At 44.9% G+C, this 27,047-nt stretch overlaps 1 protein-coding gene across 1 annotated transcript; it reads right to left on the minus strand.

Annotated features, from left to right (window-relative positions):
• Positions 1-405: 405 nt before the first annotated feature.
• Positions 406-27,047, minus strand: LOC130112441 (B-cell receptor CD22-like). Its single transcript, XM_056279785.1, has 7 exons — positions 26,959-27,047; positions 26,383-26,474; positions 13,861-14,211; positions 2,769-3,020; positions 2,265-2,528; positions 1,774-2,034; positions 406-719 (listed from the first exon to the last, which is right to left on the minus strand). Exons 1-7 carry the CDS (start codon positions 27,045-27,047, stop codon positions 406-408), a joined length of 1,623 nt encoding a protein of 540 aa, XP_056135760.1.

Genomic DNA, 27,047 nt, shown 5'->3' on the forward strand with positions numbered 1-27,047 from the left:
AATTGACCCCACAAATGTGATGCTCCAGAAACTCAATCTGCTCAAAGAAGTGCCCATCCAACCAATCCAACTTGTGGGAGCTGCTTCTGGAAGCGTGGGGTGCAATTTCTCCAGATTACCTCAACAAATTAACAGCTAGAATGCCAAAGGTCTGCAATGCTGTAATTGCTGCAAATGGAGGATTCTTTGACGAAAGCAAAGTTTGATGTAAAAAAAATCTTATTTCAAATACAAATCATTATTTCTAACCTTGTCAATGTCTTGACTCTATTTTCTATTCATTTCACAACATATGGTGGTGAATAAGTGCGACTTTTCATGGAAAACACGAAATTGTTTGGGTGATCCCAAACTTTTGAACGGTAGTGTATGCCGACCCCATGGCATTTGTTTAATGATACGAGGTCATGGATAATTTCTGGTCTGCACCGGAAGCGTGTGAGCATAGGTGAACAGACACATCTCACCTGCCACAACAATCAACTGGTAGGTGGAATTCTTTGCGCCTCTTCTGTTCTGGGCTTGACAGTAATAGTTCCCAATTTGGTTGATTCTGAAGTCAGTTATGGTGAACGTCCGTCCGGATGCTCTCGGTGAGTCCTCATTCTCCTTAAACCATGTGTAGTTGTCAACTGAAGGGTGGGCATCACTGCTACAGGTCAGAGTCAACCTCCAACTATCCTCTAATTTCCCCGACACTGAGGGGACTCTTGGAGCGTCTGGTGGATAATACATAGAGACACAATTCATCAGTATTAATCCTGAGGTAAGATTTAGAGTGAGCAATACAATGCAGTTCCATGTAGTGCTCCTGCTACATCAACTATAGAAGAAAGAAAGCCACTATATTTTTGTCATTGTACAGTTGTCATTGTACAGTTACAATGAAATGTGTTCTCTGCATTTAACCCATCCTGTTGTATAGGAGCAGTGGGCAGCATCCGGGGACCAACTCCAGTTCTTCTTTCCATTGCCTTGGTCTGGGACACAGGCTGAAGTGCATGCACCCTAACATGCATGTCTTTTTGATGGTGGGAGGAAACCGGAGCACCCGGAGGAAACCCACGCAGACACAGGGAGAACATGCAAACTCCACACCGAAAGGACCTGGGATGGCCCGGGGTTCGAACCCAGGACCTCCTTGCTGTGAGGCAACAGTGCTAACCACTGGGCCACCGTGCCGCCGCTAGGTGTAATCACATATGGCTAGCTACATTTGTACAAGCACTTTTCAAACTGGAGGTTTTTGCAGATTTTATCTTAAGCAATAAAGAAAGACACGAAGACAAGTATCAGATTTAAATATACCATACCATATGCCATACCATAAAAAAGGCTCCCCCACACACTGACTTCTTCACTTACAAGTAAATGTATGAAACGGTGTTTTGACCTAAAAAGGGTCTTCATCGGGCAACTATCTATTTGCCCGATGAAGATCTTTTGAGGAAAACACTGCTTAATAAATTTGTTTCCAAATGAAGAAGATGGGGTGCAGGGGCCTTTTCTCCATTGTGATTGAACCATGGTCTTCTCCTATACACCTGACTGCTCAATCAGCTGTGCAAAAAGCTGTACTGTTTGCAATACCACAACTATAGCATGACGTGCCATACCATAAATTAAGAACAATGCTGATAAATTACCATGAATTAAGAACAAAGTGATTTTAAGAAGAAACTGATTCTAGCAGCCTGAGCTGCTCCCTTAACCATAATGTTTTATTGAAACCATTATTAGCCAATGAGACATACTGCTATGTTTTATACTTACACTGAACAGCTATAGATAGATTGGCAGAGTAAGAGTGTCCATATTCATTTTCAGATCGACAGCGGTAAGTCCCACTGTCCTCTGATCTAATGGAGGTGAAGGTGTAACTTTTCCTCAGTTCCCAAGGCAGTGTTTGGTTATCTTTGTACCAGGTGAAATTAGCTGGTGGGTTAGCATCGCTTCTGCAGTTCAGAGTCACTGAGTCTCCCTCCTTTATTTCATCAGAGGGGCTCACCAACAGTGAAGTGTTTGTAGGGGCATCTGCAATAGATGGTAAAACTGCAAATTAACTGTTTAAGATGAGTATGTTGCTGTTAAAAGAAATATTTAGGATAGGTGCTCAGTGTGTGTGTGTGTGTGTGTGTGTGTGTGTGTGTATGAGAGTGAGTGAGTGAGAGAGAGAGAGAGAGCGAGAGAGAGAGTTAATGTGTGGGTGCACGTGCACGGGTGCAAAACCAGATGAAGGCTCCAGTGAGCCGTGTTTTACTCACATTTCACATCAATCAGGATGGAGTCAGATTTGTTACTCCCCAGCTTATTTGCAACTGTGCAGAAGTACTTTCCAGAGTCAAAGGACTGGATGTGATCAAAGACGAGATTTTCTGTCTCGCTCCCAAGTGATTGATTTCCATTCTCCTTGAACCAGGTGTATGTTTGGATCGCGGGGTAGGCATCACCCCTACAGGTCAGAGTCACTGAACTGTTTTCCTTGATTTCATCAGGACTCACTGACACTGATGGTGCATCCGGAGCGTCTGCATAGAAATGGATTTATTATAAGAACAGTCATGCATGGAAGCAAGGACAGTTTATTTATGATGCGTCATAATTTATATCTCAAAAACGTACAACTGGTCTTTCAAATGCAGAGTCAGTGGTGCCACCTGCACACAGTGCTTAAAAAGACAACACAGTTTTAAAGATTTCTGATCAACATTCCAAAAAGAAATCGTACAAACAGAGCTTGACTTCATTTGTCAAAGACGAATACGCACATTGGACAGTGAGAGTCCGCTCAGGAGCGGAGAAGTTTTGGTTTTTGACATAACAGGTGTAGATCCCCGCATCCTGACGGCCCACTGTGTTGAGAACCAGTCGGTTGGGGTGTTGATTCTCTGACTGGGGCAGAGCCTTGCCGTTTTGGTGCCAGGTGAAGGTGGTGTGCTCGGGCAGATTACAGCTGGTGTCACAGGTCAGTATCACTTTTTGTCCCTCCGTCACCACAGGAGACATCACCACTGTTAGACCTGAAGAAGTCAAGAAGATAACACTGTAAAATCGTTACTTTAGGGATCACTAAGAGATTTGAACGGAACAGATCTTTTTTTTTTTAAATGAATACAAATTTATTGAATGTGTTTTAAATAATGTACACTCACGGTAGAGCAGGACCGGAAATGCTTCGTGTGTTTAGAATGAACAAGAATGAACTATTTTATTCAACATAGCAGGGCACCCCCTGTCACGAATATAGACATATAAAGAGTAGAAGCCGCATTGGCTGTTGGGGCGCGAGAAATACGGCCGCCATCTTGGACCGGTCATCCTACGAGTTGCCTAGCAGCAGAATACATGACTGAGAAAGATGCCAGAACACTGTTCAGCATATTCCTGCTCCAATCGACGGACCGTCGAAAACAGGGCTCGGGGGATTACTTTTCACAAGTAAGATTGAACATCACTATTGGCTGTATTTTGTGAATATAATATTACTGTACTGTATTTATGTCCAACTGCGAAATCGTAGCCAGCTAGCTAGGCTATGCTCAGTGCCGGTGTTCACCCGGCTATGAACTGAGACTTTATAAGTCATAGTCCATAACACTGACTTTACAACTGACAAAAGAATGCTATTGTACAAATAAAACAATATTAACGTTACTGGTATTATATTGACCAGCGAATTTTACACATGTGGCGCAGACTGTATTATTCACATGTCATCCATCCTAACAACAGGAAGATAGGGGAGAACCGGGCCCAAAGTAACACGCCGCGAAATTAGCACATAGCTTTTTTCCAAGGAAACAAAATAGGACGTGATGCAATTAAGTCAGTGTGTGTGTTTATAAGACCTCTCCCTTCTCCCAAAAAAATGGCGCGATACGCAGTTATTTAAAGAGGTTATAGTGCGAAAGCTGTCCTGTGATGTGTGCCGTGCGAGCCTTGTCAGAGATGCTGCTGTGCCATCACCACGTGACGAGAGCTGCCTGCCACCTTCTAGCCCTGCAACACAACGGCGGGCGGCCTAGTGATCCCATCACAAGGCACAGTGAAGGTTTGATTTCATTATCTTGTTTTAACAAATATTTTCATCTTTGTATATTAGAGTTGCTTTGTTCTTTGTTCTTATTTTCTCTGTTCTGTAAAGTGTCTTTGCGCACTGTGTAAAGCGCTATATAAATATAATGTATCATTATTATTATAAGGTGCTGAGAGCTGCAGAGAGGGTGATTCGCCAAGCTGCAACGAAGCAAACTCCAAAGCTGTCTACAGTCACCCACATCGTCCGAGAGGAGATTGGCACGGAGGATGTTTTTCTGCTTGGGGAACACATTGAGGAGACACAGTTTGGCATCGACAACCACCACTACAACTTGTTGTCTTTGGTTGTGTCTGTGTTTCTCAAGATAAGGTTGCACCACATTGCAAAACTCACCTCTCTTGACCTGCGGAAAGGGAGCACGAGAAAGAAACTCTGCAAAACAGTTCTCTTTCAAGGGTTTTAGGGGTTTCATGTCAAACTTTAATTAGCAACTTTTATTTTTTTTCCCTACATTGTTATGCTACATTGTTTATATATTTATCTCTCTTTAAAATATATATGTATATCTGTATTTATTTTTTATTATTACATCATACTATTGGATATAATTACGATAGTATTACAGTATTATACCACTTTATTATACACACACACACACTGTATATGTTAAAGTGTGTTGTTTCCTTCTACTAATGAGACGTTACAACTCGTTTCAACCCCACTGGGCTATAAACTTTAATAATAACTTCGGCACGTAAGGTTATGCATCATGCTCGGTCCGTTATTCCAGGTGCAACAACATAAACGACCCCTGTGTAAACAAGGAACTAAACAATGGTTCCTAACAATAGTTCCTATTGTTACAGTATACTTCCTACCCTCACATGTAAATATTTTGTGTTGTTGTCAGTGTTTACGTTTGTCCATTGTGTGTAATGTACTGGTCACCTATGTAAGCAACTTTGTACATGTGTAAATATGGTTTGGGGCGGGGATTTATATATTTTTTCATTTTCTCTGATATATAACATATATTGTTGTTATATATACTGTAGATATATAATGTGTTCATATATTGTTTATATATTTATATAGCCTAATCATATATTGTTTCTTCAACTTATTAAAATAGCTGACTTTACTGCCACTATCTGCTTCTGCCTCTCTATCATATTTTAGCGTGTGTGTGTGTATATATATATATATATATATATTTATAGTGAGTGTTTTGCTAAATACCGTATTGTTCCGAATATAAGACGACCCTGATTATAAGACGACCCCCCTTTTTTCAAGACTCATTTTTGGAAAAATACTTTTTGAAGAGCAAATATTGGTTTTATAAAGAAAAACACTATATTGGAAAATAATGATAATAAAAACACATTGAATAAAACAAGGTAGTCTGTTTAACAGCTTTTAAATAAAATTATGTTTTCAATATATTTTAGATGAAATTGTCACATTTAAATAAAAAAATGTAAATACATTTGTAAATGAATGACTTGTGGTATTTAAATAGCATACAAATGAAAATAAACTGTAGTCTATTGAGACTATCCATCTCAGTGAAAAAATAACCATTTCAATAACTGCATTAACCATCGAAGTGGTCTAATTTTAGAACGGTCTTGAAACAAATCTGACTGAGTGAGAATGTATATTGACATTCAAAAGTCTAGACCTCGAATGTAAGACGACCCCCACTTTTTCATACGTATTTCCAGGGTAAAAACCCCGTCTTATATTCAGAACAATACGGTAGCTACCTATCATACATCACATATCATATATCAGAATATTCTATTACTGTTAAGCCAACTATGAATATTAAAATACGTCAAACCATGTGTCCTGTATCATAGCTACATGTATGACGTTTTCAGCAACAAAAAAGGCGTGGAAATCAGTTTGGTATTCAGCGAGTTATGATTGATTAACTGCGCTGACAGTTCATTGCGCCTGCCAAACACATTACACTGAGTGAAGCGGGTGACCGGTCCAAGATGGCGGCCCCACGGCTCGTCAGCGCCAATAGGCAGTAGCGGTCGATGCGGCGTCTACTCTTTATATGTCTATGGGGGGGAGCCTTGCTCGCCGCGGAAGTAAAAAAGCTTCGTGCTGATTGGCTAAAAGCTGCTGCTATAACAAGTCTCTTGCCTACTCAGTACAGTGAGTGGCTAGCGGGTCAAACATGGCGTATCGTCGATATACCTTAACGGCAGACACAACGGGAGAGTCTGCAAAAATTAGACCTAAAATGACCACAAAAAAAACAGACAAAAGAAGAGAACGTTGAGACCAACGACGAGTGAAAACGAGGGTGAATATTGGCGTGGCCTTCTCAAGACGGAAAGTACTGAATATGGGCGAGGGATCTTCAAGTGACACCAAAGTCGCTCGTGTTCCGCTTGACAGTCAACTAGCTAGTGTAGCGCTATCTATCCCTTTTAACTGTCAAGGACAACGCTCCTGAGTTCTCTATACAACTCGGTATCCAATAAACTATTGAAGTATGTTAACTTCGCTTCTTATGTGTTTAAAGTATGTTCTAAAGGCTCTAAATGTCTTACAGTGTCATCTGGTAACTCCAACTAAAAAGGTTGACTACCCCTTTAAGGCGCTCAAATATGGCATATGACCCCTTTAAGGCAATCTAACATGGTCTAGACACCTCAATGTGTCACCGAGTAACTTATATTAAAATGGTGGACTAGCCCTTTAAGGTTGTCTCAACATGTCGCTTACCATAGCATATACAGCTCAATAACCCTATAACTAAGCCGGCAATAAAATAAAAGAAAGTCAACCCCCAGTTGCAGGCCTGTTTCTGTATCGGGTACGTTGGGACCCTCAACAGCCCTCTGCTCCCCTTGGAAACCTGCACATCCGGCTTGTACTCACAATGAATGCTCCTCTTCGTCTCAGCGCAGCAGCGAACGTCAGGCCGGCAGCCCTCCTAGCTAACTGGCTAGTTAGCCGGTAGCACCATCTCACGGTCGAACCGTGCGCTCGCCTCGGCAGCGCAACACGGCAACAGACGACTCCTTCTGTGTTCCTCGATGGTCGCATGAACCCACCACTATACTGTAACTGATAACTTTACGTCGCTAAACTAGAAGACGGCCCGACTCACTGTGGGGCAAGCCCCTTACCGCATCCAGTCCATTCGCCTGTCTTGCTGTGCTAACAACGGACACCGACTGGCTAGCTCGCTACGTAACGTCGCTGGGTCCACATATGGGACTGACGAGTAGTCAGTTTGTCTCCCAAATCCACACAAACAGTTCTCGGGATGGGTCTCGGTCAGACACCCGCACACATCACTGTTCACTAAACTTCAATTACATTTCTCTCACCGCAAAATAGCATATAACAACTCGACATCAAACTGCTCCGTTTGGCTCACACAAGGGACGAGAGACCTCTCTCTCCCCGTCCAGTCTGCTCGTGCTGACGTTTTCCGCTGCCCTCTCAACCAATCACATTCAAGGTAAGGTATTCTCTCCACAGCCAACCAATCACAACAATGGTAAGTTTCAACACTAAAGCAAATGCATTTCACATTGGTAAACAACTGTTTTGCAGAACAATATCAACAATATAATATATTCATATTCAAAAGGTATACAAAATAACAAACATAGGCCAAACTCGTATCTAATAGTGCAATGTAATATATCTAAGGCCTGTAGAGCCGAAGGAACGGAGAAGACCGTAGGTTCACACTTTAGCCGTGTAGGCAACTTTCTTTAATCCACGGTAAATCAGAGAGAGAACAAAACCACAGCTCGACTGAGCGGAGGTGGCAAGAATAATCAGAAAACTGGCTGGACAACCATAACTTAACCCTGCGTTAACCTGCCAGGGCAACCATGACTTAACCCTTAGTTCCTGGGTTGAATTCTGTCCCCAATACGTGTCCACCACATGAGCCCCCCCAGAATTCGCCCTAGTAATCGAAGTCAGGCAGGCGCGGGGGGACGACAGGCCGTCCGAGGCGGCTCCGGATAACAGGGGCCGGAGTGTCTCTGGGAGGCATTGACGCGGGCCTGTGGAGGTCGGCCTGAGGAGCAGAAGAGGCAGCTCGGGCCTCCACGGGGGGAGGAGGCGGAGCCGGGGGACGACCGCGACGAGGAGGTTGGGCTAACTCCAACGGCTGCGTCAAGTCCAGGTGTGCGGGTTTAACTCGGTCCACTGAAACATGCTCGGCCGTGCCCCCAAAATCCACCACCAGGTGCTTAGTTCCCCGTTCCAGGACGCGGAAGGGGCCGTCATAAGGGGGCTGCAGAGGGGGGCGGTGTGCGTCATGACGGATGAACACGTAGTCCGCTGACTGCAGACCTGGGGGCACCTGGGACACCGGAGCGCCGTGTTGGGCGGTAGGGACGGGTGTGAAAGCTCTGACCCCGTCCAGCAAGGAGGCTCGTTGGTCCACAGCTGACCAGGGACGCGTTGCATTGGGCATGAAATCGCCTGGGACTCGCAGCGGCGTGCCGTACACCAGCTCCGCAGAGGAGGCTTGTAGGTCTTCCTTCGGGGCGGTCCGCAGGCCCAGCATGACCCATGGGAGCTTGTCGACCCAGTTGCAGTCCTTGAGAGTAGCCCGAAGCGCAGCCTTCATGGACCGGTGGAAGCGCTCACATAGGCCGTTCGCCTGAGGGTGGTAGGCGGTAGTGCGATGAAGCTTGACGCCCAGAGCCTCACCCACAGCATTCCATAGCTCTGAGGTAAACTGTGGCCCGCGGTCAGATGAAAGGTCGGAAGGCGTACCGAAACGTGAGACCCACGACCCAATAAAAGCCCGGGCCACATCAGCAGACGTCGTGGATGCCAGGGGAACAGCTTCAGGCCAGCGCGTAGTCCTGTCCACCACAGTGAAGAGGTAGGTGAACCCATGGGAGGGGGGTAGGGGACCAACCAGGTCGACGTGGACATGGTCAAATCGTCTCTCCGGCACTGCGAAGCGTTCCAGGGGCGCCTTAATGTGGCGGTGTATCTTAGCCCGCTGACAGGCAACACACGAGTCGGCCCACGCTTTCACGTCTCTCTTAAGTCCCTCCCACACAAACTTAGCAGAGGTCAGGCGCACGGATGGCTTACCGCCTGGATGAGAGAGGCCGTGCACAGCTTCAAATACGGGGCGTCTCCAGCTGTGCGGGACGATGGGCCTGGGCTGTCCTGTGGAGACGTCACACAGGAGGGTGACACCTGTGTCGCTGAAAGGAACGTCCTGCAGGCGGAGCCCCGTGTCGGAGGCCCGGAGACGGAGGATGCTCGGGTCCGTGGCCTGGTCAGCAGCCATCTGTGCATAGTCAAGGCCTAGGTGGACCGCTCCAATCACCGCCCTAGAGAGGCAGTCAGCTACCTGGTTAGACTTACCAGCGACGTGCTGGATGTCGGTAGTGAATTCCGAAATGAAGGAGAGTTGTCGCTGCTGGCGAGCGGACCATGGCTCGGCCGTCTTGGACATGGCAAACGTGAGGGGCTTGTGGTCCACGTACGCAGTAAACTCGCGGCCCTCTAGCAGGAAACGGAAATGCCGGACGGCGAGCCAGAGACCGAGGAGTTCCCTGTCAAAAGTACTATACTTGCGCTCTCGGGGTGTAAGCTGGCGACTGAAAAAGGCCAAAGGCTGCCAAGCCCCCCCCACCCACTGTTCGTGAACCGCACCAACAGCATAGTCCGATGCATCCGTGGTTATGGAAATAGGCGCTGTAGGTGAAGGATGCGCTAGCAGGGTAGCCTGGGAGAGCGCAGCTTTAGTCTCGGTGAACGCACGGTCCCGCTCTGCTGTCCAGTCGACCGCCTGGTTGGGGGACATGCCTTTCAGCGCCTCGTACAGTGGCCGGATGATAAAGGCGGCTCGGGGAATGAAGCGGTGGTAGAATGTCACCATCCCGATGAACTCCCTGAGCGCACGAGCTGTTTGGGGGCGCGGAAAGGCCGCCACCGCTTCCACCTTTGAGGGCAGGGGGACTGCCCCGTCCCCAGTGATGCGGTGCCCGAGGAAATCAATGGCTGTCAGCCCGAACCGGCACTACGCCGGGTTGACGATCAGCCCATGCTGGCTGAGGCGTGTGAAGAGGGCATGAAGATGGGACAGGTGTTCTTCCTCGGAGGCGCTGGCGATGAGTATGTCGTCCAAATAGACGAAGATGAAAGGAAGGCCACGGAGCACTGAATCCATCAGCCGCTGAAAGGACTGAGCCGCGTTTTTGAGTCCAAATGGCATTCGTAGGAATTCAAATAGGCCGAATGGGGTAGTCACCGCTGTCTTGGGGATGTCTGAGGGGTGCACGGGAACTGGATGATAACCACGGACCAGGTCGACTTTTGAGAAGACGCATTTGCCAGACAGGTTTGCAGAAAAGTCCTGGATATGCGGGACAGGATAGCGGTCGGGCGTGGTGGCGTCATTTAGTCGGCGGTAGTCCCCGCATGGGCGCCAACCTCCATCAGGCTTAGCGACGATGTGGAGTGGGGACGCCCACGGGCTGTCAGAGCGGCGGATGATCCCCATGCGTTCCAGGTGCTCGAACTCAGACTTGGCAATGGCGAGTTTGGCGGGGTCGAGACGCCTGGCTCTGGCGTAGACCGGGGGCCCCTTCGTAGCAATGTGATGCTCCACCCCATGCTTAGCGGTGGGTGCAGAGAAGGTAGGCTGGGTGAGGTCAGGGAACTCAGCGAGGAGGCGGTTGAACTTGTCTGCCTCTGAGAGAGAGTTGGCTAGACCTGCATAGGCCGCTTCCCTCCGCGTACATGCGAAGGAGGAGAAGGTTAAGGCATCGACCAGACGGCTGTTCTGAATGTCCACTAGCAAACCGTAAGCGCACAAAAAATCAGCTCCGAGGAGGGGAAGCGTTACATTGGCCATGACGAACTCCCACGTGAAACGTTGTCCACCAAAACACAGTTCTACAGACCGCACGCCGTAGGTGTGGATAGGGCTGCCGTCAGCCATCGCCAACTGGGGGCCCCGCTCCCCGCCCATGATGTCGACGTCAGTAGCAGGGAGCACGCTTCTCTGTGCGCCCGTGTCACAAAGAAATCGCCGACCGGAGATGGTGTCGAGGATGAAGAGTAGCCTGCTCGTATCGCCAACACTCATGGCCACTACTGAGTGTTGGCCCTCTCGTTTCCCGTCGGCCTGTAGTTGCAGGGGGAACGGCACCGTTTAGCTTTCGCACCAAATCGAGCGTGGTACATACAGAGTCCAGAGGGCTTGTAGCGGTCTGATGCTGTGGCGCCACCGTCGGGCCACGCCCGCGATGTCGGCGGGGGGCCAGTGAAGGTAGGAGCCAGCACCCCGGCATGGGAGGAACGTTGTGTAGCGACGAAGAATCGGTCAGCCTCCTTTGCCAGCTCACGGGGATCAGTGATGGTGGAGTTAGCGAGCGCAGTCTGGACGTGGGGCGGCATGTTGCGCAGAAACAGCTCCATAAACAGGAAACATGGCTTTTCTTGACCCAGTAGGTTTAACATCCTGCTCATTAGCTCCGATGGTTTGCCATCTCCCAAGCCCTGAATTGCGAAGAGGCGACGTGCTCTCTCCGTTGTTGACAGTTCAAAAGTTTCAAGGAGGAGATGTTTAAGTGCGGCGTATTTACCGTCGGCCGGTGGGTTGGTTATGAAACCGCTTATCCTGGAAGCCGTAGCGCCCCCCAGCGCTGCCACTACGTAGTAGTACCTGGTCTCGTCTGCTGTTATGTCTCTGAGCGCGAACTGTGCCTCAGCCTGCGCGAACCACGTAGCCGCGGAAGACTCCCAAAACTCCGGCAGTTTAATTGCAACGGCGTTCGTAGCCATAATGTGTGTGGTTTCAGAAAACTTATCCGAAAACCGACGTCGGGGTCACCAGTGTAGAGCCGAAGGAACGGAGAAGACCGTAGGTTCACACTTTAGCCGTGTAGGCAACTTTCTTTAATCCACGGTAAATCAGAGAGAGAACAAAACCACAGCTCGACTGAGCGGAGGTGGCAAGAATAATCAGAAAACTGGCTGGACAACCATAACTTAACCCTGCGTTAACCTGCCAGGGCAACCATGACTTAACCCTTAGTTCCTGGGTTGAATTCTGTCCCCAATACGTGTCCACCACAGGCCTATAATTTAACCACAGGGTTACACTAGCCGAATTAATAATTTTTGCTCACCCCCATGTCTTTATCACCGGCATTTTCTCATGAGCCTTTATTTTTGTGGGCTGTAACGATCACGGATGATAGGCTCGGTAGCCCTTGGCTAATGGGTCGGACCCTTTAGTCGAGCGGTTAGCGGGTTCGCGTCCCGGCTGCGGCAGTTCCTGTGGTTGCCCCCCCCCCCCAATTCGCTACGTTGGTGTCAGAAGTCTCCCGCGGTAGGGAATACACGAGTTCGCGTCTCGGCTGTGACGGTCCGGCCGGGGACGCCCTTCCCGAAGGATGGGCGCAATGTAACGATCACGGATGAATAGACTCGATAGCCCTTGGCTAATGGGTCGGACCCTTTAGTCGAGCGGTTAACGATGTCTTCCGCGGCGCGGGAGTACTGCTTCGCGTCCCGGCTGCGGCAGTTCCTGTGATTGCCCTCCAAATTCGCTACAATCGGCAATTAACTTAGGGCTAGTCGAAAGCCTCAGCTACACCTATGCCAATAGGTTTCAGTTGAGGGCAAGAACAGCGTGTCATATCTGTTGCTTTGAAAGGCGAGGAAAGTCCATACGGGAAATCCTTTAATGGACCTTTATTACTACTCCACGGATTTAGAAATGCAAACACAAATATCCGCCTAACTGGGTCTATAGTGTAACGTGCATGGATAAGTAGACACGTTGGTCCTTGACTAACGGGTCGGACCCTTTAGTCGACCGGTTCACGTTGTCGCTTGCGGAGTGGGAGATACGGGTTCGCGTCCCGGCTGTGGCGACGGTCTCCCGGATTGTCCCCCGAATTCGCTACATTGGTGTCAGAAGTGGGATGGTGAGACTGTTACCGCAGCCACCCATGGACGGGGCTCCTCGGGTTCGATTCCCGGCTGCGGCTGGCTAGTCCCCCCCCCTCCCCCCGAGTTCGTTGTCAGAAGTGAGATGGTGAGACCTGAGGCCATCGGAAGCAGGTGCGCCCAGGGGTCAAGGAGCTGATATGCTGAAGGGGCGGGAGGGGTTAGTGTAACAACCACGGATGACTAGCCTTGCTTAGCCCTTTGCCAACGGGTCGGACCCTTTAGTTGACTGGTTAGCGCAGGTTCGGTTCCCGGCTGCGGCTAGCTACCCCCCCCCCCCCCCGAGTTCGTTACATTGGTGTCAGAAGTGAGATGGTGAGACCGTGAGGCCATCGGAAGCGCGTGCGCCCAGAGGCATGAGGGAGGTGATATGCTGAAGGGGCGGGAGGGGTGAGTGTAACAACCACGGATGACTAGACTTGCTAGCCCTTTGCCAACGGGTCGGACTCTTTAGTTGACTGGTTAGCGCATTCGCTCATGGTCCGGGTTCGGTTCCTGGCTGCGGCGGATTCCCGGCTGCCGGACAGCTTATTTATGATGCGTCATAATTCGCATCTTAAAAACGTATAACTGATTTTTCAAACGCAGAGTCAGTAGTGCCACTTGCACGCAGTGCTTAAAAAGGCAACACACTTTTAAATATTTTTGATCAACATTCAGAAAAGAAATCGTAAAAGCAGAGCTTGTCTTCATTTGTCAAAGACAAATACGCACATCTGACAGTGAGAGAGTCTGTTCAGGAGCGAAGAGGCTTTGGTTTTTGACATAACAGGCTACGCTGTAACGAATTCGGATGTACTGTAGCTGCCACCGTATTATAAGAAATTAATATAACTTACCTGTCACTTTTAAATCGACTCCAGGTTCGCCAGTATATTTTCCTCCATCTTTGTTTGTTTCGAATCTAAACTTATATGTAGCTGAGTCAGTCCGTCTCAGGCGTCTGATTGTCAGGGTACAATTCCTGTAACCATCATAATCAGGGGGATTCCACTCCACACGATCTCGATAATCGGGGTTGTCACGCAGATCCACTATATTGTTTATCTCGGTAAACCAAAATTTTTTTTCAACAATGATAGTAGGTTTTTCACACGGATACTTGAAGATGCAGCCAAGTTTGACGGTTGATCCTTCCAACACACAGACCTGAGAAGGGTCATAATTCACACCCCATGGCTGGATAGCCCCTGCAACACAGACAAACAACACATCAGAACCACAAAATAGTCCCTCATACCTAGTGAAGATGTTCCTGTTGAATGCCTGGGGGACAATTTCTAAAACAATTTTTGCATCAGGGGATCTAAACTATCTTATGACTGTGGACCCCAATCGAAGGGCAAAAAAAAAAATCCTTCGAAGGGGTTGTATCGAGTTTACATATATTCAAATAGTGGAGACATGATGTCACACTTACTTTTTTTGAGGGGGGGTACTTCTGTACATGAGGGAAAAAAACATCTTGACTATGTATGTTTGGCTTCATAAAATAGTTGAATGTATCGCGTTAGTAAAATTATCTCCATGCAGTAAAATTTGGACATGAAAGTGTGAAAAAATTCATAGGGGGCTAAAAACTTTCTGCAGGTGGCTTGATGCAGGCTCAATAACCCAGGTAAGAAAATATGAGAAGGTTGAATCAGTTCATCTGGATACAAGGTTTACTGACTGATACGTTTCATTACTCAACTAAGTGATATCTTCAGTTTAAACTGATTGCAGGTATCCCCACCCCTTATAAACAATACAGTACACTACACAGTACACACATATGTACATACACACACACACACACACACACATGGCACAGGGACAACTGGACCTCACATACAGCATAAAGAGTGAGCGCAGAGAAATACACCTATTCATATCACTACAAATTTGAGTTTATTATGACGATTATTTGTCTACTGAGACAGCAGGTAACACAGTGTGGCTTTAGCAAGAGGGAAGATGTAGTGAAGCCCCCAGTAGTGCTGGTCCAGTGTGCTATGAGGTGGCTTTACTCAATAGGATGGGACGCATAAAGAGTTTTTAGTTTGCATGTTAATTACAACTGGGTGTAATTAACATGTAGCTGCTGAAAGAGAGAAGTGTGAATGGAAACCACAGATAAATGTTGATCACTGAGGTATTGGAAATTAGCATCATGTCCTCCGTCACGGGAACACATCTTGGTGGCTCAGAGGCCCAATAATGAAGTCTTAATAATTGAGTTCAGGAACACAGACGGCGCCTCAAATAATCCAACCACGTGTGCTCTTGTGTCTACCTACGTAAGCGCGCCTAACCACTTCAACCCCGTTTGTCTCGGTTTTTTCATCCCACGTCCCCAAAACCGTGAGCTCTGTTTCCTGATTATGATGCGCAAAGGCTCCTCAGCAATGAGATACCAGCCCCACCTGGAGTCTCAGCCCCCTGGGTTCCTCGATCAGACCACCCTTCTGACCCCCTTGTGTTGACTGCCCTTTGACCCCTCGATCTGTCCTCTGCATCCTCCTCTGTCACACCAGCCACCTGCATTTCCTCCCTCGCCACATCCATAAACCCCCTCTTTGGCCTTCCTCTTGGACCATTTCCTAATTCATATTTTAGCGATCAGGGAAGACGGTTGCTGGACTGATGATGGCTATGCGCTGGGGAAGCGCAAGGGATTATGGGACTGATCATGTTCAGATCATTGTTTTATTAATGTTGTGCTCATGTTCTGATTGTTGTTGTGTTGTTGTTTGGATGTTTGACTCCGGACTGGGTAGACAACCATTTTACTGACCGGCTGTTGGACTGTGACTAAGACTTGTATGTTCCATAATGACCTTGTTAAGGGAAGCAATCATGGGGGGGCAGAATACAGGAGCGCTCCTGGGATCATGCGGTGTATGGGACACAGGAGATGCGACTCTAACTGTACTCTTAACCTCTTGCCTCCCATTTCCCGACATCCGTTCGGTTCTGACGGTGTGTTAAAATTAGACAGCACTCTCAGGGTCGAGCAATGTATGGGATACTGGAGCAGTGATAAAGAGCTCTCTGTCTCTCATCGTGTTTTATTTTTTTCCAAACAACTCTTTATTAACACAACAGATTCAGTATACTGGAGACAGTATATTGAACGAACATAAAGGAGCCAGGGGTACGTTACATTCCATTCCATAAAGACATCCGTCCACCCATCATGGATCCTAACCGCTTATCCTGCTCTCAGGGCCGCTGGAGCCTCTCCCAGCAGTCATTGGGCGGCAGGCGCAGAGACAGCCATCACAGGGTTCGCTCACACACACACACACACACACACACACACACACACACACACACACACACACACACACACACACACACACACACACACACACACACACACCTAGGGACAATTTTAGTACGGCCGATACCAGAGCAAGCCCACGCAGACACGGGGAGAACATGCAAACTCCACACAGAGGACGACCCATGACGACCCCATCCAGGTTGGACTACCCCGGGGCTCAAACCCAGGACATTCTTGCTGTGAGGCGCCTGCGTTAACCACTGTGCCACCGTGCCACCATAAAGACATAGTACATAAATTAAGTTTTGACAGCTTTTTTGTTTGTAGAAAAAGAAGTAAGTTTTACATGTTGTTCAATTTCTTTCAAGAAAACAACAAAAAAGAGGGGGGGGTTGTTTGTGAATTTGCTTTTGTGAATAAATGTTTTTGCCAATATTATTAACAGATTTTTTATGAAAAAAATATTTGTCACCTTTTTTGGGGTGTTTGAAGAGATCAAATACTACTTTCCCCCATAATAAAACAAAGTCTTTGGAAAGATGACCAATGACAAATCTGCAAAGATTTTGCCAGAGTTTCTTGGTTTGAGAGCAGTGCCAGAATAAGTGTACCACTGTTTCTGGATGTTCATCACAGAAAGAACAGTTCCTGTTTACAACTCTTTTAAATGACTGCATATAGTGATTGGCGGGATAATATTTATGAATGACTTTAAAGGACACCTCGTTAATCTTATTTGTGATTAGGTACTTATGTGGAAGCATCCAGACCTTCTTCCAGTGTATGTCATTTACTAACTGGTTCCAATACGCCGTGACATATGTGATAGAGACAACGTGTCTTTGAAAGAGGGCACGTATGACTCTATTATTATTTTAGGGATGCAATGAAAAGCAAATCTTACCTACTGGAGAGTCAGCTGGGTCAGGGACAGAAGGGTATCTGGGTGCAGGATTAGCTACAGTTCTGAAAAGCATTAGGGTGCCAGTTGGAATGGCATCAAAAACTACTGCAAATTCCTTGGGGGTTACTGGGCTATGTAGATAAAAAATCTCTGTAAGAGAGTAAAAGCCCCTCTCTACTGGGCAGCTGACCCACTAGCAGAATCTGGTTTTGTACCCATTTTTCTAAGAAGTGTGATTTGTTCTTAAACGAGATGTCTCTATTATTCCAAATAATATAAGTATGAGGTGAAAAGTTGTGCTTACATATCAGGGACCAAGCTAGAAGGACCTGCTTGTGAAATTCAGATAATTTTACAGGGGGTCTGTCTATATTATAATTACAACTTAAAAACAAAGCTCAGGCCACCAAAACAAGAGAAAATGTTATGGGGAGTAACATTCCAGAGTGAAGTAGGGGTTTGTTTTCTTTTTAGAAAATGCTGCGCCCAGTTAATTTTAAATGTGTTATTTAGGGTAGTGAAATCCAGGAAATTAAGCCTTCCGGATTATTCATAACAACACGGTTTTTCCAGGTATAGTTAAAGGGCATACAATCAATAGCCTTGCTGATTGTACTGTCAAGATGTGAGGAGAGAGAGGCATATGTGAGCCTAGGCATTCCCTCAGCTTTAGTCATCAGGACGCTCTACCTTTCAGGGATAGATCTCTTCGCAGCCACTGATGTAGTTTCTTTTGAGTTTTTTGAATAATAGGGGTAAAGTTAGAAGAACATCTTAATTTTTGATCTTTGGAAATAAAGAGGCCCAAATATGTAACCTCCTTTTTCACAGGGATATTGCAAATGATATGTATATCCGTCATTTATTGTTAGCAGTTCACTTTTTTTTTATATTCCAACATAGGCCTGCAGCCTTAGAGAAGTCATTATCATATCAAGAGCAATGGGTATCTGACTTGCATCTCTTAACTCTATCTCTCATCATTCATCCAGGCCGGCTCGCCACATTGGTGTCAGAAGCAGGATTGAGCAAGGAGAGGGAGATCCAGAGACTGGAGCCAGTGCCGGATTTAGATGAAGGGAGGCCCTGTGCTATTCCGCTTGTGAGCCCCCCCCCTCAATCCCCCACCCTTACGACTAGAGCAAGATGGAAATACAAACGTACTAAATATGTCGGGGTGGTTTCTGGATATATCACAATGCGGGTTTGAAGCGTTTGCGCCTTATGTTTACATTGTAACAATTAAGAGTGCAACATGTGCCTTGTGTTTATTTTGTAGCGTTGAGAGTGCAACAAAGTCTGACATAGCGCAAACTCAATGCTTATGAACAAATTCACTGTTTCAATGTGTATAGTTAAACAAATGTGCTAGCTAGAATAACCATACTGGAAAAATAATTAAACAGATAGTTTTACTAAAATATGCCCATATTTCACTAAATTATTTGCTCTGAAACAAACATTTATTTCCTGTTGGTAAGCCGTTGTAATTCGGAAGAAGGCTTCGCAATATGTTTGCGATTCTGTGAGCCGCTATTTTCATCTGTGTTTGTTTTGTGATTCAAAATTGTGTTGTACTTTGTAGTCGCCATCCGAATCCCATGCAGATTGGCATAGCGTCGACCACCATGTTGGGTATTTACATTAGTTTTACATTTAACAATGTTAAATTGTTTGCGTAGCCTATCTGACGGGGCGGGGGGGGGGGGCCGATGGACGTATGTGCCCCGTGGCCCCCTGGTGGGTTAATCCGGCCATGGTCTAAGATCATACAAAATGATCTGATTGAAGCCATTGCTGCTACCGTTCAGGAGGAGTTAAAAGTGAGGTTGCTGCTGCGCCTTTTTTTTTCATGACGGGTAGACGAGATGACCGGTATATAATTCAAAGCCCAGTTGTCCATAATTGTCCGTTATGTCGATCCTCTGTCATGCCCAGCTCTCTCGTGTCCAGCCAGCTCTGCCCTCCTCTGTCAAACCAGGCACTCTCAAGTCCAGGAAAGCAAGCCCACTAGTAAGTATTATTGTTTCAAATTCATTTTATTATGCTTCAAATATTTGTTCACTTGAACTAATCTATGTGTTTTATGTCTCTGTTTCCAGCACAGAATCACCAGAAAACCAGCATACCCGTTCCTCTGCCCTGCTCCATGTCAGATAATTCACTGCTGTCATAAGTCCAAGTAAGTCCTTGTCTATTAACCTGAAATGTCTGTATTTGTTTGTGTTTTTAATTATTGCATCAAATAGAAATGCCTATTTGGACAGAGATTGTTATATTAGTCACGTCTTGAATAAAAGGTCATGAACATATGCTGGGTTTTTGTTTTTCAGGCTACACGTCTGTTTGCAGTACAGTCCAGTCCAGCACAGCCCTCCACTCTCCATGTGAAGCACAGCCCAGACCAGCTCAGTCCCCTCCCATTGCTCTCAGCATTATCCTAGCAGAGAACCAACAGCTCTTACCATTAGTCAATATTATTGTTTCAAATTAATTTTATTATGCAAAAAAAGAAGTGACCAAAGCACCCTTGAGGAAGAAACATTTAAAAAGCCTTTATTAATGTGCTAATACATGACTCAAGTGAAAATGTTAAAAAAAAAAAAACACCAATGCGTTGCGGGAACACTGGCCTTCATCAGGGTGACTTAATTTTATTATGATTCTAATCTATTGAAGGTGAAGAGTTGTTTACTTGAATGATATGTTTTATGTCTGTATTTGCAGCACAGAAGCACCAGAAGACCAGCAGACCCTTCCTTGTGCCCTCCTCCCGTCAGATAATCCACTACTGTCAGAAGTCCAAGTAACTCCTAACCTGAAATGTGTTAGATTTTTTTTTACCCAAAGTTAAAAAGAGGTCAGCTGGTGGCAGGGCCTTTTCCTATCGGGCTCCGTTTTTGTGGAACAAACTGCCTGCTGCCATCAGACAATCAGAGTCTGTTGAGTCCTTTAAATCCAAACTTAAAACTCATCTTTTTGCCTTAGTTTACAATTAGTTGCCTTTAAGTTGAGTGCTTTACAACCTGTACTGGATGGCGGGTTGGTTCTCTGTCTCAATTAATTTACCAACCACTCTTCTGCCGACGAGATTGTCGAGCATAGATTATGACGAATTGATGACTTAATTGATTATGGCTAATGACTATTGCAAACTGTTCTCTTCTCTAACATGTCTTTTCTCTCTCTCTGAATGACGTCTTCTCCTTTCTCTTTTTCTGGGTTTGAATGGTGTCATGTGAGTCTCTCTTGCATGCATGTGCAGTCGGGTCTCCTCCCAGGTCTCTGTGGTGATGGTGGCTGCCATTTGGATGCTGCCTGCCCTTCTTCTCCTCACCTAAGTTTTTCTTATTACATGATGATGCTGGTCGCGTGGCTTGGGTCCTGGACTGCTCCGTTAGCACGTGGACACTGCTTGGCATCCTGTGCATCATGTTCTTCATAAATTTTATGTCCATTATAATTTTGTTATCCTCTTTCAATGTTGTATTATGTAAATTGCGTGAACACAACATCCATTGCACGCTGTCCGTCTTGGGAGAGAGATCCCTCCTCTGTTGCTCTCCCTGAGGTTTCTTCCTATTTTTCTCCCTGTTAAATGGGTTTTTAGGGAGTTTTTCCTTATCCGATGAGAGGGTCTAAGGACAGGATGTTATGTTGCTGTTAAGCCCACTGAGGCAAATTTGTAATTTGTGATATTGGGCTATACAAATAAAATTGATTTGATTTGATTTGATTTATTGCATCAAATGGAAATGCCTACATCAAAGGACAGAGATTGTTATGTCAGTCATGTCTTTTGAATAAAAGGTCATTGACATAATATGCTGGGATTTATCTGCCTAATGATTTGCTGTTTTTACACATACAGTGAGGGATGTTTTAGAGATATAATAGGGGAGGTTGGTTGGGTGGTTGCTTCACCAAAAATTTTGGTCAGCAGCCACCACTGGCTTAAAGCCTGGTATCACCCTTCCCATTAACATCAGAGTAAAAATGACTGAGGTCATCTGTGATAGCCCTGTAACTATCCAAAATAGCTTTTGTTGCTCTTGCATGTGCCTCCCACCTAGTGTCTGACAAATATTTAGGAACTTTTGACTGAGGTTGCAAAAATGATTTTAGAATTGCCCATATCTTTGTATAGGATGAAAAGAAGGTATATATTTCATTGATAATGCCAAAACAGTTCACTGCATCAAGGCAGCAACCAACAGCCGAATGGCCCACCAAATTTAAAGAGTGACCAGTGCTAAATCTTTCAAATTTGTTTTTTTTCGATGATTTTTTTTGTTTTGTTTTTTTTTGCTGCATACCGTTATATTTACAGCCATGTTGGCAGCATTGTCGTAAGACTGCCCTCGGCATTTTCTAAAGTCAATTTCAAGCTCAGTAGTGAGATTTAGTTAAACACTAAGTCAGCCATGCTTTCTCCTGTGTGGTCTTTTAGCTCAAGGAAAGTTAAAAATCTCTCACTTGGTAAACCGTCTTCAGTTGGTACATATCTGATAATTAAGTCAACTGATCAGTATGTGAAATGTCAGGGGTGGAATCTACTGACAAGCTGAAATATCCAGCTATTGGTGCCCCGTGTGCTCCGTCCCCAGGTTCTCCAGATGGTCCATGGCTTGGTGGGAGCAGGACACTACGGGAATGCCAAGACCCTCCACTGCCTCTGGGGGCGGTTCTACTGGCCTGGCTGTCGACACGACGTGCAGCTGCATGTGCACTGCTGTGACTCCTGTGGCTCGTTAGTGCATCAGAAGAGGGCCTATGGCACACGGTGCTTTGGACGGCCTGTTCGCCAGCGACGGTCCCCTGGACATTTGAGGGACTATGTCTTTGGTGATGGGGTCATCGAGGACAACTGACCCCTCAGGTGGGGGCTATGTAGCGATCAGGTAAGACAGTTGCTGGACTGATGACAGCTATGCATTAGGGAAGCGCACGGGATTATGGGACTGTTACGATCATGTTCAGATCATTGTTTTATTCATGTTCTGATTGTTGTTGTGTTGTTTTTCTGATCTTTGACTCGGACTGGGTAGATGACCAACTTACTGACTGACTGTCAGACCAACTCTAAAAAAAACTAACCCTAAAAAAAACTTCATTTAGATTGTTCTGACCAAAAAAGTTACTGACCTACTTTCAATTTACCATTCATCTCCAAAATCCTTGAGAGGGTAGTTGCATCTCAACTTCAGATCTACCTTGATAACAATAATCTCTTTTGAACAATTCCAATCTGGCTTTTGCCCCAAACATAGCACAGAAACAGCCCTGGTTAAGATCACTAACCGCCTTTGTGCAGCTGATTCCAGCCTACTCTTTATCCTCATCCTCCTTGACCTCACCGGAGCCTTTGATACTATATCCCATCAGCTCCTCATGGGTTGTCTATCTAGCAAGTTGTCTGTCTGTCTAGCTAGCATTGGAGTTTGGGGCATTGTGTATCAGTGGTTTGCCTCCTACCTTACAGATAGGACACATTTTATACAAATTCAGAATTACCGGTCAGAAAGTTTGATAGTTCCTCATGGAGTACCATAGGGCTTAGTTTTGGGGCCACTCCTGTTTATTATTTATATCCTTCCTATTAGCAACATCTTCCAACACTATGGTATCCATTTCCACTTTTATGCTAATGATACACAGCTTTATGCGTCCACTAAGCCCATTTACACTCTCCCATCCAGAACCATCACAACTTGTCTCCATGATATACAGATATAGATGACTAACAATTATCTGAAATTCAACAGCAGTAAAACTGAGCCACTCCTCTAAATCTACACTGTCAAAAACTATTTGCTCACTCCCCATTGTTGGATCCACCATAACTGTCTCCGCTCCGACTAAGAGCCTTGGTGTTATCCTAGATAGTACCCTTTACTTTTCTAGTCATATAAACAATGTCTCCCGGATTGCCTTTCGCCATCTATGAAACATCTCCAGACTACACCCTGCACACGCAACACTCCACAGAAGTCTTAGTCAATGCTTTGGTCACATCACACATTGACTACAGCAATGTCATCCTGGCAGGCATCCCCAACAAACTTCAACTCATCCAGACTTCTGCAGCACAAATACTTACATGTTGAAAGTCCACTGACCATGTCCCTCCACTGCTGATTCAATTACACTGGCTTCCTGTGTCACAGCGGCTTAATTTTAAAGATTTATTATTAGGGTAAGGAGGGTTTATCATTTTATTATTAAAAGAGGAAGGCCAAAGAGGAGGTTTATGGATGTGTTGAGGGAGGACATGCAGGTGACAGAGGAAGATGCAGAGGGCAGGAAAAGATGGTAACGGATGATCCGCTGTGGCGACCCTTAACGGGAGCAGTCGAAAGCAGTCGTGGTAGCAGTAGATTATTAACATTCAAAGCTCTTTATAATCTGTCCCCTGCTTATCTCACAGACCCCCTTCAGATTTATACTCTATCTCACTCCCTGCGGTCTTCACCAGCAGGTCTATTGGCACTACCAGCCATCAACCCCAGCACAATGGGTGATAGGGCATTCTCCTATGCTGCACCCACATTCTGGAACTCGATTCCCCATCACATCCGCTTATTGGACTCAGTTACAGAATTCAAAACTGCTCTTAAAACCCACCTTTTTAAATGAGCATACTCACTTTAACAGCATTAACAGCATCAAACTTACCTTCTGACAGGAAAGAAACGATGTGATCACATAACGCCTGTACTGGCCTCCCTTCATTGGCTTCCTGTCTGTTTTAGGTTCCAGTTTAAGATTTTATTACTTGTTTTTAAGTCTTTAAATGGGCTGGCACCACCTTATTTATCTGAGCTAATTCGTCATCATACACCAGTCAGAGCACTCAGGTCAACAAACCAGATGCTCCTAAATGTTCCGAGATCCAGGCTTAAGAATAGGGGCGACAGAGCCTTTGCAGTGGCTGCCCCTGATCTCTGGAACAACTTACCAGTACACATAGGATCTGCTCAGACCCTAGAGACTTTTAAATCATTGTTAAAGACCTGCTTCTTCTCGCTGGCATTCAATTCAAGTTGAGCTTGATACCCTGATTTTATTGTGCAAATATACTTTTACTCTTATGTTTTATTGTTTACATTTTATATTCTTTATTTTAAGTAGTTCTTTATATACATATTTTTATATTCATATGTGTCACTAATTTTATATTGTATTTTAAGCTTGTGCAGCACTTCGGTTCAACTGTGGTTGTTTTAAATGTGCTATATAAATAAACTTGACTTTACTTTTTTTTTACTCCTGCTGATGTATACTCTATCGCTTATTGTGTGTTTTATTGTTGTTGTTTTTTTTACTGCTTTATTTTATTGTATTTGATGTAAGGTGACCTTGAGTGTCATGAAAGGCATCTTTAAATAAAATGTTTATTGTTATTATTGTTTGGAAAATTATCAATGCCGTTTAGTAAAGCTCTGATAAAAAGCCATTGAGACAATGTAAAAACTATTTCACAAGAGTCCAACTTACAGTTTCCAAAGAGATTTGAGGACATTGAGATTTGAAAATTTAAAATAGCCATATATATATATTGACCTTTGCCGAAAGTCCTCAGCTTTGAACATTCTGTATGCAAAAGGTGGAAGTAGCTAAATAAATAAATCTTATAATGCGCATAAGAAATGAATGCTCTTTCACCAACCACAGAGGGTGATAATTCTCTGCAGTTTCAGGGTTGCTTACATTAAGCATTAACTCAAACGTTCTCCTCATCACATCACAATACTTCACTATCTCATGACTGCACCATCACAAAAGCAAAATCAGCTTACAGGCATAGCGTATGGCAGACATGATCAAGCTAGGAAGGAGGAAACGTAATATACATATTTTGGTGTTGTGGGTTTGACCTGTTCTGTCTGCTATTTTATTTGTTTTAAGTTTCATAAAATGTTGGTCCAGTGTTAAAAAATACGGAATTTAAGCCAATTCTACTGTTGTACTCAAAGTTTCTGTGGATAAGACTGCCAACTAAAAAGGTAAGTGTAAATATACAATACCTGATGCAGAGAGAAGGATGACAAGAAAATGATTTGCTGCATTTGAGAATCTCATTATTGGTCCTCTTCTTGACTTGCAGAAAGTGTGCAAAAATGTAGCTATATCAATTAATTACATCAAGAAAATCTATTTATGCCCGGTCATTACCTTTAACGTCAACCAAAGTCTCAACAAAGCCTCAACAAAGCCTTTAAAAAAATTCTTGAAATGTAAAATAACATGTAATGTTTCCCACAGTTAAGTCTCTAAAACTAAGCAATATAACAAAACGTTTGACATTTTTGTTTGCTTGTTTGTTTGTTTGTTTTTGCCTGTTAAAACTTACAGAGAAGAATGACGCGAGCCCCAAAGAGAACTAAAAACCATGCAAGTTTTGAAAAAGGCAATGGTTTGTACTTCCTCTTTACATCATTTACATGAACTTCCAAGTATACCGGTAAGTCAGTAAGTATACTGTGAAAGGTCAGGGCTACTGTTTTGACTAATAATCAGTATCTATTTTCGGGAATTGGATGTAATTTTTTTTTATAATGTAATTGTCACACACTGGGATTTTGATTTGCGTTGCTCGCTGCAACACCAACTCATAAAAAAAAGCTAAGAGTTCTCTGTCAATATGTGTCTATGGAAAATAAAGTATGTGTAGTAGAGGCACTGAGACATGTTTCCTGCGGGGAAAAAAATAATTTCTTTAACAAAGAAATATGAAATAATGGCTCCCTACAATACAGTATTCACAAATACACAAACATGTAAAGGTTGTACTGAGCAATGCTATTAACTTGAGGAAAGAGCAAAGAAAGTTTGTATGCGGTGCAATAAAAGTTTGCACTGAGACCATGCAAATTGCTGATAGGGAAGTATTAGTGAGGGGATTATCACCACTGATGTGAACGCTTTCTGCTTTTGCTCCAATGTGCTGGTAAGAATGTGGGTAATTATTGACAGATGACTTATCTCCTTTTGTGCGTTTAATAAAGCACAGTAGCACTAGAACATGAGCATGGCACAAGTTCCCGTTTCTGTTCGCAGCAAGGTGTTTATGAGAACACCATTAAGTGCAGTTAGTCCTCAAGGACGAACTTTAGTTGTTGAATTAGTAGATACCAGCTAAATATTGGATGATGACAGCAGAGCAAAAGTAACAGAAGCAGCAGGCACCTTCGCACTTCTTCTTCTTTGGGGTCATGCTCAATTTGGTCACCCCAGGATGCACAGCTGGGAGGTCACGGTGGTGGAGCTTTTGATGCTCACTGTGATTTATACACAAGCCTCATAAATTTTGCATAGGACGTGTCATCACAACGTAAAAAAAACGAGGAAGGACCCAATATATTGGTACAAACACTATAAAAACTTATTCAGACTGCAGGCAAAAGTGGCCCAAATCTAATTTTTGTTTTGCCTACATGTGACATAGATTGGATTTTTTTCTAAGCACACAAATCTGGCCCAAATCTGATCTTTTTGCTTTATATGTGGTCCTAAATCCGATACAGGTCTGATTTTTTTTTTGTAATGCGACCTCAGTCTGAACAGTCACATTCATCACTATTTTGGATGGACGGGAGTCACATGGTTACACACATGGAAAACAGATGTGATGGAGGGAGTCTGGAGACAGTGAGGTATTAGACCCCATAAGACTTTGGGGTGACACTTCTGTACAAGCAAAACTTGACAGGTCGTAGCCTAACCAGTCTGTTTCAAAGCAAATTTAGTTCTCTTTCTCCTCACCCTCGAATCATCTGCTCATGAATTCGCTGGCTTCCATTGCACATCAACTTGTAAATTAAACCGTCAACGCTGACTTCAGCGGCCTCCAT

The sequence above is a fragment of the Lampris incognitus genome, chromosome 5 (assembly GCF_029633865.1).
Source record: "Lampris incognitus isolate fLamInc1 chromosome 5, fLamInc1.hap2, whole genome shotgun sequence".
In the NCBI taxonomy this organism is placed as follows: domain Eukaryota; kingdom Metazoa; phylum Chordata; class Actinopteri; order Lampriformes; family Lampridae; genus Lampris; species Lampris incognitus.

What these genes read in the sequence shown, in the direction of transcription:
- LOC130112441 (XM_056279785.1), bottom strand. Translation starts at nt 27,047, where the DNA reads ATGGAGGCCGCTGAAGTCAGCGTTGACGGTTTAATTTACAAGTTGATG. An exon ending in AAAGAAGAAGAAGTGCGAAG is followed by an intron (nt 14,212 to 26,382) that starts GTGCCTGCTGCT and finishes TCTGTGTTGCAG; the next exon opens with GGGCTATCCAGCCATGGGGT. An exon ending in CATCCTGATTGATGTGAAAT is followed by an intron (nt 2,035 to 2,264) that starts GTGAGTAAAACA and finishes CATCTATTGCAG; the next exon opens with ATGCCCCTACAAACACTTCA.